This window comes from Doryrhamphus excisus, linkage group LG9 (genome assembly GCF_037039965.1).
Source record: "Doryrhamphus excisus strain RoL-2023G ecotype Guam linkage group LG9, RoL_Dexc_Guam_v1.1, whole genome shotgun sequence".
Classification (NCBI taxonomy): domain Eukaryota; kingdom Metazoa; phylum Chordata; class Actinopteri; order Syngnathiformes; family Syngnathidae; genus Doryrhamphus; species Doryrhamphus excisus.
Window position 1 is genome coordinate 7,463,126 of NC_136365.1, and position 15,853 is coordinate 7,478,978.

The window sequence follows — 15,853 nt, forward strand, 5'->3', positions numbered from 1 at the left end:
TTTTGATAGCAAGAGACTACTGCAAAGGAAGGACATGTTATTTGAATGTGCTACAGGTGGGGTGGTGATGGGGTAGGAGTTATGCATAGTTTTTAAAAAATATTTTTTAATAGCTGATTCACACAAATTACAATAAAGATTCTTCTTTTCAACCTACCAATGAGTGGATAGTGTGTTTTGTTGCCCAGGTGTGTCATATTACATTACTTCACTTCCAGATTGGGTAGGATAAGTTTTGTTTATGTAGACTGCTAAGTGACAGATGTCAAAGGGGTTGATCAAGGAAAACATAAGCAGGTGATGACAAAAACTTTGTGGCTAATATAAAGAAAGAGCCTAAACAACTTCTATGCATAATAGAGATACACGAAATGTATTGTTTTTTGTGTTAATGTTAAAAATGACCTATTATGCTCATTTTTTGACCCATTATATTGAGTTGTGGTCTCCTATAGAGCAGCTACACACAATAACCTGCACAGAAAATCTTTTAGATTTTTCAGAATCTACACCTATTCATTTTATTTATTCCACCCACTCCGCTGTGATTGGTCACACGCCCTAAGTGCTTCCTAACTATGAACCATATAAGGAAGTCCGAAGAAGCATTTTCAGCCATCCCAAACTTCTTTCAGGGCTCACTTCCAAATGTGTAAACCTCATTATCTGAAATGTTGGCGTCGTTTAACACAAGAATACAACATTTTAACCACATTTATAGGTCAGAAAAGTGGAAAAAGCATAATAGGTCCCCTTTAAATTATTTTACAAATTACAGCCTAGCCTTCCAATTCATTTTTGTGTACCTATTAAAAGGCAGATACGGAGCATGCGAATGTGACTAATCTTCTCATCACCACTAAAATACTTTGTTTTTCATTGGTTACCTTATTTTTACACTACCATGACCTTTTGATTTTTTACTTAATTTTAATTAAAGATGTTAATAACAGATCTCTGTGTGGAGTTTGCATGTTCTCCCCGTGCATTCGTGGGTTTTCTCCGGGTACTCCGGTTTCCTCCCACATTCCAAAAACATGCTCGACTCCAAATTGTCCATAGGTATGAATGTGAGTGTGAATGGTTGTTTGTCTATATGTGTCTTGTGATTGTCTGGCAACCAGTCCAGGGTGTACCCCGCCTCTCGCTTGTAGACAGCTGAGATAGGCTCCAGCACCCCTCGTGACCCTCGTGAGGAAAAGCAGTAGAAAATGAATGAATGAATGAATGCTAATTATGTCAACTGTGATTTGAGTTGGTCTTGAAATATATTTCCCTTATTTTGTGTGTTATCATTTTATGACACACCACTTGTCACTTTTAAAATACATTTTTTGTAAACATTCCCCAAAAAACCAGCATCAGCAAAGTGATACAGAAAAAAATACAAGAAAATCAGGTCTCGTTCAGTTCGCCTGTAAAGTTGAAAATTGAAAAAAAAGACTGTCGGGACATTGTTACTTTATGCCAATCAATAAAATATTCATTTTCAGCCACACTGCAAACTCATAAAGAAGATAAAAAAAGTGTCCTTCCCACCAATGCCCTTTTTCTTTTATTGATGTCAAACAGAGGAATGTTAGCCTTCATAAAAAGATAAAGATTTCCTCTTAAAAAAATACGAGGTAAGATGCTGGCACTCGACTTCTCATAATTGTAAAATACAGCATATTTCCATAATGGGGAAGAGTCCTAGGAACTGTGAGGTGGCCCCCAATTAAAACGTTTTGTCATTTATCTGCAAAAGTGGTAAGTATCAATTTATCAGTGCCCTAACTGTGTTTAGTTTGTGTAAGTAATGGAACAACAGGGTTTGTCTGTGTAGCATTTTTGAATGTGCATACAGAGAGTGGGGTTGCGAATAGGGATTTCCCACAACAATCAGTCAGAATTTTTTAAACACTGGTAGATGAGACTAGTGGTAAATGAGAGAGCTGAGAGCTGAGCTGAAAGGCAAAGTATTAAATTTACCAGTTGATCTACAGTATGTTCCTACTTTGACTTATGGTCATGAGCTTTAAGTCGTAACTCGGAGTGAGTTTCCACAATAAGGTGGCTGGATTCACCTTAAGGCCAGGATCACACTGAATCCATTGTGACTCTGGTTCTGATCCAGTCTGGGTTTCTGCAAACTGCGACTCATGCTGATTGACGGCAAGCATCCTTTCCAGCTACAGAAACTGTGCTCGTGAGAGCAGAAGTTCATGCAACAACTAGAGGAAGTTTTTGTAAACAGTAGCTATAGCAGTAGATTTTTGTGTGTGTTTTTTTGGCTTCATACAATGAGTAAGTACTAAATTGTATCTTTTTCACATTTGTTATTATTTAAAAAAATGAAAAAGCACTTTTTTTAAAATAACTTAATTATTAAATAATTTAATTTATTAAATAATAATTACATAATTAAATTAATTAATAAAATATTAATTAAATAATTTTATAATTAAATAATAATTTCATTATTATTTGAAAAAATGAAAAAAGCATGTTTTTTTAATAATAACTTAAAAAGAGTTGAATTACTTCAGAATTTAGTTCTTTGAGGGTACCATATTGAAATATATCGTCCAAATTGTCTCTGTAACTATTATTAAAGTCTTGTATTGATATCATGGTAATATGATATGAGAGTGCTCCGACATCTGTGGCGTCTGAAAGAAAAGATTTGACTCCAAATGGATTCTTTCCGTTGTGCAGTATGGCCACTGGAGCCGGAACTGCACCCCACGGAGCTGGTGGAATTTCAGGGATTTCAATCTTACAGAATGCCGCAATGGGGTCAGTGTGATCCTGGGGTAAAAAGATACGGTGAGGAGCTCGGTCATCTGGGAGGAGCCAGTTGAGGTGGCTCAGGGATCTTGCTTCCTGGACGCCAACCTGGTGAGGTGTTCCATGTATGCCCTGGGGCAGACACAGGAGGTGGCTGGAGACTGGGAATTCTGGCCTTCCCAACTGAGACTGCTGCCCCCCGACCAAAACAGTTGCAAAACAAAAGATGAATGGCATATACTGCACTGTAAATGCAGATGAGGATAAGCAAGGTCAAGTGTAATATACATTCACGTCCAAACACGGTGACAGTGTGAGACCAGCAACTTACTATTAAGTTGATGAATGACTCCAACAACGGTTATATCCCTTCCCACACATATTGGCAAGTGATGAAAATGTAATTTGCCATATTGCACTGCAACAAAAAAAAACCGTGTGTAGTCAATTGCCCTTTGTGTAATTAAAAATATGGGATCAACAATGGCAGGACATCTATGCCATTATTGAGTCCTTGCAAGGCTCTTAAGTGTATTTCAGTTCATTAATGCTCCAAGCTATGTATTATTAAATGGCTCATTAAAACTATTGACTTGATCATGGACTGGTTTTATAAATTGGGCAAAATGTACTGTCTGATCTATTAACTGTGTGCAGGAGTGACACAGAATCATAATAATTGCGGCATTATTGGGGTTTTTTTTTTCCTCGTCCGCCAATTCCATCCAGAAAGACCTCACTCTAGCTGAAAATGTGATCACTGTGAAACATGATTGTTATGTACATCATTTGTTTCTCAGAGGGGGATTTGCGAAGATGTAGATTTATAATTAGAATGTGTGTAATGGAACAATTGAATTTTCTGCAAGGCTTTGCAAGTGCTCACTCTGCACACTAATCAGAAACCAATTTTCACTGACATTCAGCTGTTAAACTGCTCCACCAACATCATGTATCAAAGAATATGATTACATTCATTATATCCATCGTATCCGTCATTTCTGCAGCAACAAATCAACCCGCTGAAAAAAAGCCTTAGAACAGCACATAAAAGCATCCACCTTGGGCCGATCAACATACTTTCATCGCATACAGTTACATTAAGCATTAATGAACCATTTTCCGTACGGCTCAACTTTCAGCCTTTTTATAATTACAATTTTTCAAGCAACATCATCCAAACACCGAATAAATAGGGTGAATGATTCCAACCTGATACAAGAGAATGTAATTAGTGTAGAAGTTAACCATGAAGATAGTGATAAAATACACTTTCGGGGCCAGTGACAAAGTTGATGAAGAAATACATGCGTTTCATGAAGAGACGAGACCAAGACATGATTAAAAAGGTTGTGCACATAATAGAAATGGCAACAAAATAAGGGGGCAATTAGACCATAAGAAAAAGATGCATTTTTTTAATGCATTACCTGAACTGCACCAAACATGAGCTATTCTATTATGTTGTTGTGTCGTCACGTTTTTGTGTCTCTCATGCCAAAAAAAATCCCCAAAAAACTTAAGACATATAAATTGAAGGGATGAGTATATGAATGAGTATCTGCAATAATGAATTTTTGCCAAATACGAATGTGAAACAATATATTTCGTCATTATACGTGTTTATGTTTAAATTGTGTTTATGGTTATATGGTCATATCACCTCGTACTTCGGTACAGGACTAAAAATTTAAAAAATTAATTAATTAATAAAAAAAAAACTTTAAACCATATCAAAGTCCTGACTCTCCAGTCACATACATGATCTAAAACCAAAAACACCATAAAGCACATGTAACAGAAGCAACCAATATTGTTTGAGCTCTGACCGCTTTCTGTACCTCTACCACTTTGAAAACAAAATAAGGGTCCCACAAAATAGACATCTGCATAGATAACTGCTGAAAATCGTCTTCCTGCTTCAGAAGTATCATTCGTAGCAAAATGCACTTTAAGAGATGAAAAGTGCATAAACACACACTCTCACATTCATAATACTGTAATGGTTTCTAGCCTTGCCAAGAGACCGACGTACAAAAACAATAAACCTGAGGGATAATTGCACTGGTCAAGTAAAAAATACTACTAATGCTGCCCTGCTGGTTTTTCACTTTTCGTATATTTAAAAGCATTAAAGATATTTGAGACATCGAACATTGCCGGAACAGTTTGTGGAAGTCTCTTGTGCTTTCTCAGTGTATATAGCAAGGTCAATAAATGGATGCTTTGGTGTTGAAGAACTTCAGAGCCCTGACCTCAACGACAACAACTTTAGGGTGAACTACAACAGATCTGCTGTGGTGTCAGAGACATAGACAAAAGGCGTTACAGCACAGGCGGAACTTTAACTTATGATGGTTTTCCATTTATGTCATTTGTGATGTTTCATATTTTATGGTTTATAACTGCTTTAACCAATAGAAATTGTCTATTCCTTTTGATGGCAGGGATTCCACCTCTAATGCTGTTACATCACCACCTAGGTAGGTGAAAGGGTAAGGCTTCAAAACTCAAGGTCCACACATCATCTTTATGGTTCGCCATTAAGAAGACAAAGATGAAAGGTTCTCACTCACATAAATGAGCTGACAGCGACTGAGAGGATGGAGAGAAAGAAGAGAAGGAGGAATGAAAGGAAGTGAGTGAGAGCAATAAAAATGAGATGAAGTGCCCAAGGCCAACAAGCGTACTCAGAATCTTTTCTGCAGCAGATGGATCCTCAAGGGAGCTCACATTTTAAGTGTGTTTTTGAAACTTAAGTTAAGGCACTTAAAAAGTGAGTATTATTTGTCACCACAGGGAAATAAAAGAAAACACACAAAACCAGTAGAATCACCTATCACATACCTGCATGACACTGAGCTACAGGATTGTGATTAAGCTTTCAAAAGTGTTAGAATAGCTGGCAATAACACTCCTAACTAAATAAAATGCAGTTCTGCCTCATCCTCTGCATTATTGATTTTTACAGTCCAAAGAAAAAGCTTCAGGAACACTTAAACAGGTCAATGAGATGGCTGTGACTCAACATTATGTTTTTCAGACAGTTTGAGGCAGTGAATGAGGCGTAGGTCAGTGCTTTGATTTGAATGTTTTCATTTGAGAAACATTTCACAGAGTAAAATAGACGCAATTTTAGTCCACATGCAGTGACGAGGGTCTCCAAAAGTCACTGTGCCCTGATCTCGCTTTCAGTAATTTCTGTAATTTTGCAAAGCAATTATCTCTGTCAACACCAGTTTGCAAAGCAAATTATGTTGGAATTTTGTTGCTCCCTGCCCCGCATTATTGGAGGGTTTTGGCCTTGCATCCGTTCTCCTAAAACACAGCTCTTTAAGAAAAGACAAAGTCTGTTTTTGTTGTTATTGAGCTTTTTAACAAGTGCTCTTTGAACAGAGTCAAACAATTTCACTTACTTAAACTGAGCAAAAGAAAACATAATGTATGAATACATGTACAACCAATTTGTCACTATATTGACAGAGGCATTAAAGTCAGCTTTGATATTACTATTCCAGGCTTTTGAATGCTTAAAGATCCATAGGAATTATAAAACTATTTATTCTGCTTTTGGCATAACTAGAGGTAGATTACCAGTTTTTGTCAAATATGTTTTTTTTCTTCAGTTTTTGTCAAGTTGCAATCCCTTTCCTGAAGTCTTGTGGCGCCTCTCAGGGGAGGCTCACCTCATAATCTGAAAACCGTGCACGATTTACATTTATTTGAGCTTTCCATGCCAGTGACATGATTCCGTGCCAGTAGTTATTCCTTTTGTGATGGAATACTGATAAGGGCTTTACCCTGGTGGGATATTTATTCTTCAGATGTGGTTTAAGTGTGTCGGTGTTGTTTTTTTCTAGGATTTATAATAATACCTCTGAGTATGCTGTACAGGGGTAAGTACATGTTTTTTATTTGGATCTTTATGTGTGTGAGAGAGAAAGAGGTGAATGTGTTGCAGAGTCAGCACAAAGGCAACTGGAAGTAATGGCAGGCCAAGACTGGGGGATTTCCAGAGGATCCTCAAGAGAATCCATTCTGCTCCATTCTATCTTATCAAGAAGCCACTTAAGCCTTTAAAATAAGTGTGTGTGTGTGTGTGTGTACGTGTGTGTGTGTGTTTGTCAGCTTGTACGGGTGGGGGAATCTGGGCTCAAAGTGTCCGTGTGAAGACAGTTGTCACAAGGTCTGTGTGCACTGTATTTTGATGTGTATGTAAAGGCATTTGTATGCAGGGGAACATTCCAAACTAGTACTTGCCTTGCCTTGTCCAATGTGTGTGTGTGTGTGTGTGTGTGTGTGTGAAGGTAGGTCATGCAACACAGTTCATGTCATCCTCTAGCGGCCTGACTAAATTGACTGCAGACTGTCGCGCCGACCAATTTTACAGACTGATTCTGCCGACTCCAAGATAGCCATGCAGACATATTCACATACATCAGAATTAAAGTAGCTTTCTTGGTGAGGCAAGCTGCTTTGGGGTGCTTTAACAGTCGGAAAGGAGCTGTCAGGGATTTCCAACTTTCGAAGTCTGAGAGTAGACAACACTGAGCATGTGTATCCAGACTTTATGAGAGTTTGGTCAGCTTATGGAGAAAAGATTATATGCAATGTGCATATATATTTGGTGCATATATCTATATATATCTATATCTCTCTCTCTCTATATATATATATCTATCTATATATGTTAGGGGTGATCCGATCAATTGGCCACATATCGGTATCAGTGAAAAAGAACGGTATCGACATCAGCTGATACTTGCTTTAAAACGCAGATCCCCTGCACCGATCAGCTCTGCCCCCGCTGCAGCATTAGAACAAGCATGTCTGTCGTGTGTGAGACGGCATTTGGGGCCGAACACTGGTGAGTTTGAGGCTGGCAATGTGATCATCCATAGGGCAGCGGCTATAAAGCCCCAGTTCCGACCCAGTGTACTTGTGAGTGTGGGCAAAATTGAGGAATTAGTACCGCCTTAGTATGGACACATGTGGACACATGTAGCTGGAGCGACCCAGCAAAGGTGGAAAAATCTGTGTTTCATTCAGGTTTTCAGTTTAGACTCGATTAGACTAGGCATTGTGAAATAGAAAACGTGAGTTGTGAATACCAGCATTTTGTTCCTGTTTGGTAAATTGGCTTTGTTTGGCTTGAAATAAGCTACAAATATGATCACTAGTGATATGGGTATCACTGATTGGCCAATACTTGCTTTAAAACGTTGATCCCATCCACGATCAGCTCCACCTCCGCTGCAGCATTCAGAACAGATAACAATTTTTACAGTATTTTGCCGTATTGGTCTTTTTAACTTTCTTCCTGGGTGCATTGATTTCACAAAACAACACAGAATTGCCCACCCACACCAAACTCAAATGCAAAAAAAACACAGCATCAGTGGCAGCAGCTTCAATATGTAGCCTTACCTTCTGGTAGTAGAATGTAGTTTTACTTTAAGCTAAGGACCAAAAACGTGCAGGCTTTCATGGTACAAAAACCACATGTCAAGGAAACAAAGGTAGTCACTTTGAGAATATTACAGTGACAAGCCACTTCACTGTTTTATATGCTGTGCATATTTCTTTATATTTTCAGAGTCATAGACCCCATACTGCTATGACTGGTGTAACCCGCGCTTTCTGACAGAGACCAAACGAGCACACAGCAAAGGCGGTGTGGGTGGTAAAATCCACAGTTGCTAGTCTCAGCTGTGAAATGTGTCACAGACCCCTTTGAGTAGTTTTTTTTTTTCTAAATATAACTGATACTACTGAATGTGGTTATTTATCAAGGTTGTTCCATGACAATAAACAAACCCACTACGCCCACATACTTCAATTTAGTTTGTCCCTTAAAGGGGGCCTATTATTCTTTTTCCACTTTTCTGACTTATAAATGTTGTTAGAACTTTGTTATTCTCATGTTAAACGATGTCAAAGTTTCAGATAATGAAGTTTGTGCACAAAGAAGTTAAGGATGGCTCTGAACACTGTGACATCACAGGGAGCCTTCCTTGAATGGCTGTGCCAGGGTAAACCTACCCTCCTCCCCGCTCTGCAGCACTCTTCTGTGGAAGATTCCACCGTGTCTTACCTGCCATCATGCAAATAACAAGCTTACCAATGTCTGGAGTTACAAATAGCCTTTATCACAACGATCAGTGGGTCTACCCGAATGTTTTTAAACACGGGTAGTCCTGCAAAAAAGTGTAATGACCACATTTCCACTACCGGTTGTCTGCACTTAGTAGACGTGACGTCCTCACGTCTAGTTTCTGAGCATCAGCCATGCCTATGTTACCACCCTTTTCAAGTAGCTAAAGGTTTCATTCATTTATCATCAAATCCAATACCAACACAATTAGTGGGGCTCTGTAGTAGTCCGGCAGTAGTCTGGAAGTAGTCCACACTGCTTGAGAGTGTGACCAATCACAGCAGAGCATGCCGTGAGTAGCATGGTTAGAGTCCACCTCATGTTTTTTAACATTGAACACACCAAAACTTTGACTTGGCATCCATCCATCCAAAACAGATTGTTTTGGAAATCCAAGGAAGTATAGGTGCAGATTCTGGAAGATCTAGAAAGCTTTCTGTGCAGGTGTATAGCTGCTCTATGGAGTCCACATCTCAATACCAAGGCCCCAAGGCCCCTCAATGTTAAAAATCATGGGGTGGACTCTAACCAAAGTTTCACTGTTTACTACAGTCCTCCACCACACACACACACACAGCTTGATTGTAAACAACACATTAATCATAACTTGGTTGTCATAAATCTGGTTCTCGTTGTTGCAGTCTCCTAATTAGTTAAACCATATCAATCTCTTTTTACCTTGTCCACATCAAGAAGCTAAGTACTCTCTAATACTACTGGATATTTAATGTACTTGTCTCCCAGAAAATAATCTTTACACATGAGCTGGTAAATTCCTATCAGAACCAATACATTTAAACACATCACATTGTCCTTACTGCTGGATAAATGAAAATGAGTCACACAAACACACCGTCAGACACATTTTTCATCCAAAGTAATGTAACATGCAAATTTTCATATCAGATTTCCAGTCTTTGCATGCTTGGATGGGTTATTGAATTCTATAGGAAGATATAGGAAGATGTCATACATGCGACATATGCTCAAAATTATGTCCTCTGAAGAACAATAGCCCCTCCCTAATCCATTTAGAGCTGATAAAAATGACTCAGGCAAAGAAAAAATTGCTTTCAGGCTCAGTGCAAAAGCCTAATGGAAACAGATAGTATTTAGTTTAGTAAACACAGGGGGTAAATGCATTTAGGAAGTCAAGCAAAAACAAAGCAATATAACTTAATGTCCGTTGAGAAATGATCTATATGCTTTTATGTGCTTTTTTTTTATCTCATACTCTGTGTGTTTCTGCGTGCGTGTGTGGTTGTGCCTTACCCACGGTGAGCTGACCAGTCAGTTGTCCCTCGCCATTCCGAGCATTGATAGTCACATTTCTATCAGACTGCATGATTAGTGGACTGTCCTGCAAAGAGACGGGGAGATCTTTTAGAACAAATGGTGCAACTGTTCTTCTATAGACATCTGCAGTAGACAGAAGATATCAAGTAAAACTGAGAAAGAAAGACTTGTGTTGTTTTAATACAATTTGTTCCCTTGCTTGGTCAGTTAGGGTTATGCAAAAACACAAAACTTTCTTGTATGGTGGTAAGAAGCTATTTCCAGAGGTTAACAAAAAGTGTGGGCTCCAGAAAGTTGTTTTCACAGTTTGACATGTACAAAATAGTCCAATCTTGTAGGCCCATTCAGTTTGTGGAGAAGTGGGTCTGTGGGTCACACTGTATATCTGGGGGTCACTGGTGTGTGGGTGACTTCAGAAAAAAGCTGACTCACTTGGTCTCCAGGCTCTACCTGATGGCATAACTCTCTAGAACTTTCATCCATCTATTTTCTATGCCGATAGACAAACAACCATTCACACTCACATTCAATTAACCTAGCATGTTTTTGGAATGTGGGAGGAAGCCGGAGTCCCTGGAGAAAACCCACACATGCACAGGGCGAACATGCAAACTCCACACAGAGATGCCCTGTTCTAAAAGGTCAGACGAAAAAACAAAACAAACGAAAACCTAATTAAATTATGTAAATCTAATGAATCCATTCCAGATGCCCCAAATACAAAACAATTTCATGCAAAAAACCAAAGTAATACACCTGTAAAGGATGAATGAAAATGATAAATGATAAAACGGCAAACACAGAGATGAAAGGAGGGAGTACGGGAGCGGATGGGAAGGCCAAGTAGATGTTGTTTCACTCTAGTGCATTAACAAACCACTTTAAAGAGTAGACCATTAGAGCTGAATACTTGCTCAGTTCAACTTTTTTTTGCAGTAAACCGCAGTCAAATCATCATTACACACACACTGGCCCAAATCATTATTTGTTATGTGTCTCCGTTTTAAAGAAAACTGTAGGAAAACGAAAACATTCCAACCACGATGGGGTTCACAGCCTTAAAATGCTTACAAATATTTAGTTTTTTCCGATTGCTTATACACATTTTGCAAAATTTGGCATCCTTTTTCGAAATTCTACACACAAGCACATTTTGTAGAACACCTCACAGCTCTGTCAAAATGAGACCACAATCAAAACCTACCAATACCTTGACAAACAATGACAATCGAGCAACAAAATGATACACACATGCACCATTTTGAAACAAAAACAAACCAACAGGAACATGCTGATTACACAAAACACTGAAGTTGGTTGCAGTATTTAGAGTTTTATTACAAAGAAATACATTTTCATTTAATTTCATTTAATTTTCTACCTCAAGACTGTCTTTAGGCGAGAGGCGGGTACACCCTCAACTTTCGCCAGCCAATCACAGGGCACATATAGACAAACAACCATTCACACTCACATTCATACCTATGGACAATTTGGAGTCACCAATTAACCTAGCATGTTTTTGGAGGCAACCGGAGTACCTGGAGAAAACCCACGTATGCACGGGGAGAACATGCAAACTCCACACAGAGATGGCCGATGGGGGAATCAAACCCAGGTCTCCTAGCTGTGTGACCTGCGCGCTAACCACTTGATCACCGTGCCAAAGAAATAAATATTTCTTACAAATACCTTAAGTGTTTTGATGATTGTGCAAGTACAAACCAGAAAATGTGTTTAACATATTGTTACATTGTGTTTTAGAAATTATTATGAGAAAATTTGGTTTTCAAGCTTTGGTCTTATCATTCGCTTTTTTGGCTGTATTACATTTGGGAACAACTGTAAATGGTTTAAAAGGACAATATGACTTTGCTCCACTTGTTAGCACCTGATTGAGATGCTTTAGTTGATATTCAAGAGGTGTGTTCAAGGCTGCCATCTCTCCTCCTCCATTGCATTTGTATCCATGTGTAGCATTTTCCTACACACACTGGAGAAAATGTTCTTGTTCTTGTGTCACTCTCTTTTTTTTTTTCTAATTTTATCTCTGCTTTCACATCATTTCCTTCCCTCTTTCTCTTTCGCTCACTCATTCCCCCTCTTTATTGTTTGAAATTGCTTTTTTTGTTTTGGCTGCATTAATTGAATAGCTCACATGTGACTCAGTTTCTCTCCAGGTTTCCCCCAAATGAATGCCTTGCTGCATTCTCAATGACAGTTGTGTTATAATTGTAGAGTTGTTGCTTTACAAAAATAGAAAGATTCCTCCCTCGCCAACAATCCTTCCCTTGTATCACCTTGTATACCTTTTCCTTCTCTCTCTTGCTTTCTCCTTTCCTATTTTTGTATGGTTTCCTGTGGAATGTGCAGCACATGAGACAGTTTAGGGACCAGACATACACACACATGTAGACAAAGAATGGCACACCTGGCTCAAGGGTAACAAACAACCATGCAATCTTACACACAATGTAATTACAAACACAGACTAATCATAGATGTGCACATACTCTTTCTGTCTCTCTCTAATACACACTAACTAATCAGAGAAGTTCTAATTAAAGTTATGTGAATGGTCACAACGGTCATTGCAACCAAACACAATCATTCAGGTAGACTAGACAACAAAATGGTTTAATGTGCATTGTGGTTCTCATGTGCTTCTCAAAGCATGCACACTGGATTAATTATTTTCAACAGGGCGTGTGATAGGCTTCACTATATTATCTTTCCACTCTGTTTAAAGTGTATGGCTGCTTTGTGCGGCTTGACAGATGTAATGTTCTCCACATCATTCCAGCTCAATGGGCAGTGCGTATGAGCGGCCCTGATCCCATTCACTTAGTGTACTGCACAGTCATCTGGAAATGCGACTGTATACTGAAAATTATTTCATTAAGCTCCCATATGCAAATGAATGGAAATTAGAACTGTAAATAAAGCATATTAAGCAGAAGCTAATTCATGTTCATAAAAACACCAAATATTGTGACGTGTCGAAAGATAACGTCACTAGATTTAGCTTTACTGCTTATTTAGAAGTCATGTACCTGCAGTCGGAGTTTATTGCCACGCGGAACATCATTAATTTGTTCCTTATTAATTACAGACCTGTGTGTGACTATTAATTAGGCATGAGCGAGTACACCACTATGTGTATCTGTTCACCAATCTAAATTATCTGTATCTATACTCGGGGTGGGCGAGGCATAATCAGACAGTGGCCGTGGTTTAATCTGGAATGGGCTGGATGTACATAGGTCTGAAATTGGCATGGATTGATCAGAAGTTGCTATATTTCTTATTATTTCACTATATGTGTACTGTGTATGTGTGTGAGTGATCTGTAAGACGTCATTATTAAATTATTTTATTAATTCAGTTTTTTAATCTGTGTGAAATTGGTGATTAATGCACACATGCAGTGATGCCAAACAGGGAAATAGCCTTGTTCACTGTATTTTTAATCAAAAACGTGCATACAGCAACATTTTGAGAGTGGTGTAATATTTCACCATAGCCACACAGGAAAAGTGATGCAGCTACTGTGCATGTGTACCTAATGATGTGACCAGACTTCCAACTGAAAATTAACATTAACATTAACATTTCAAAGAAAAAAGCGGCCGTGCTACCTGATGCATAAGTGACTGACGTAACTAGGTATGTCCGATATTGGCTTTTTTGCCAAAAAACGATTTGTCGATATTGTTCAACTCTCAATTTCGATACCTATATCAACTGATACTAACACCCATATGTGTAACATGACATATCTGCTGTGGTGGAATGAACAGATATGTGTTAGAAACAGCGTTTGAATTTTTTTTAACTGCAATTTAATATTAATTGGAAAAAAAATCTGATACCAATATGAACCAATATTGCATTTTTATGCTGATATAAGGCCGATAATTATCTATAGCAACTGGCCAATCACACAGCATGAACAGAAAAACAGAATGAGCATTTTCTTTAAACATGGAAAGGGATAATGACCAGACGTACTCGTTGCATACTTGCGTTGCAAACTTATGTTGCATGCATTATCTGTATAAAGTATCTGTATAAACAATCTGAGTATCCGGCTCATCCATACTATTCATCATTACAAATGAGTGCAGGGATGGCTGCACTCCATGCTTGTACTGGTAGCACCATAAACCTGTTGCTTTATTATTACTATTATTCTGATCTATTGCTTATTCTGTTCGCGGTAACAGGTGAGCTCCAGCCTGAACTGGTCACCAGTCACAGCCACACTCACATTCACATGTGTGGACAATTTAGAGAGGAATTATGACTGCAAACCGCTTTGGTCTAGGTGATGGGTTCCTAATAACGTTTGTTCCATTATGACTCACCCTTACATTCATATACACACATTACTATACAAAAATAAGAATACACATATGGCATTTTCTTTTGGGCTGATGTACAGAATCATGATAATTAAAGTATTCGTAAAAAAGAAGTGTTGATAAAAAATTTATGAAATTTAACAATGAAATAAATTGTGTATCGACACCTCTGCATCATATTTCATCATATGTACAAAACTCACATGAATTGCACATCTGCCAGCACAATTGCTCTGTAAATGGACTGATGCAATGTACCTGTTGTTGTACTCGCGGTGAATACACACAACAGTGACTGCTCAGGGGGTGACTAATACACAACTGTTTGTGTGTGGGATTAGACAAATTGCATATAAGCACTAACATCATCCATTTTCTGCTATTTATCCTTTTGGAGGTGAAGACCACTTGCTTAATGTGACTGCGACCTGACAGACCTTGTTAAAATGACTAAAATATCAGATACAACAAGCAAACATACCAAGAGTTTCTGTATTTAAATCTGTACTCTGTAATCTGTAGGCAACATTATTGATTGTTGAAATTTTTTTTTAAAATGTCAAATGTCAAACGCACTTTTAATCCGACTATCAACACATCTAAAGCACATTTCCCTCAGATTCAATATGAATACAGATGAGAGTAGCTCCGATAAGACATGACATAATCCAACACCGTGTTCACATACACAATGCTTTTGAATAAGAACACAGATTAAACAAAACAACATAACTACACCAGCCTACAGCATTTCTTCGTCAACCATATCACATAATGTTATAAGAGCAAGCCTCAGTTTTATTATTGTTTGTAATATTATAACATAAGACAAAAATATCCTCAGGCAGGCACACACACACACATATTCACTTACTATATTCACTTAAGCGTCCATTCTTGGAAATGCATAGACAGCCATTATATATGCATAACAGAATCCTATCATTTCATCATCCATCTGCATCCAATGTATTTCTCCCCAGATTTTAGCAACATATTTCGCACATTTTTCGTAATGCATATTAAATACTTTGCATTGTCTTTCACAGCCTTTTGTAATGCATTTGATGTTTTATGTAAAACATAACATATTTAGTTTTATGCAAATTACCTGACAAGTGTCATGCACATGTGCTTGCCTTTCTCTGCAAATTCAGTAATTTATTATGAGATATCTCATAATATATTTCAGATTTAAGTAGTAATGGTAATGGTAATGGTTTTATTTCATTTGAACATGCATCAGATTACAATTGAATGCACCACATAA

General features: G+C 38.1%; 1 protein-coding gene across 1 annotated transcript in view; it reads right to left on the minus strand.

Moving 5' to 3' along the window:
* The window catches only part of sgcz (sarcoglycan zeta), a 246,419-nt gene that overhangs the window by 36,867 nt on the left and 193,699 nt on the right, over positions 1-15,853 (minus strand). Inside the window, exon 4 of the mRNA XM_058045963.2 lies at positions 10,196-10,283. Coding sequence (XP_057901946.1) covers positions 10,196-10,283 — 88 coding nt within the window. The remainder of the gene's footprint in view (positions 1-10,195; positions 10,284-15,853) is intronic.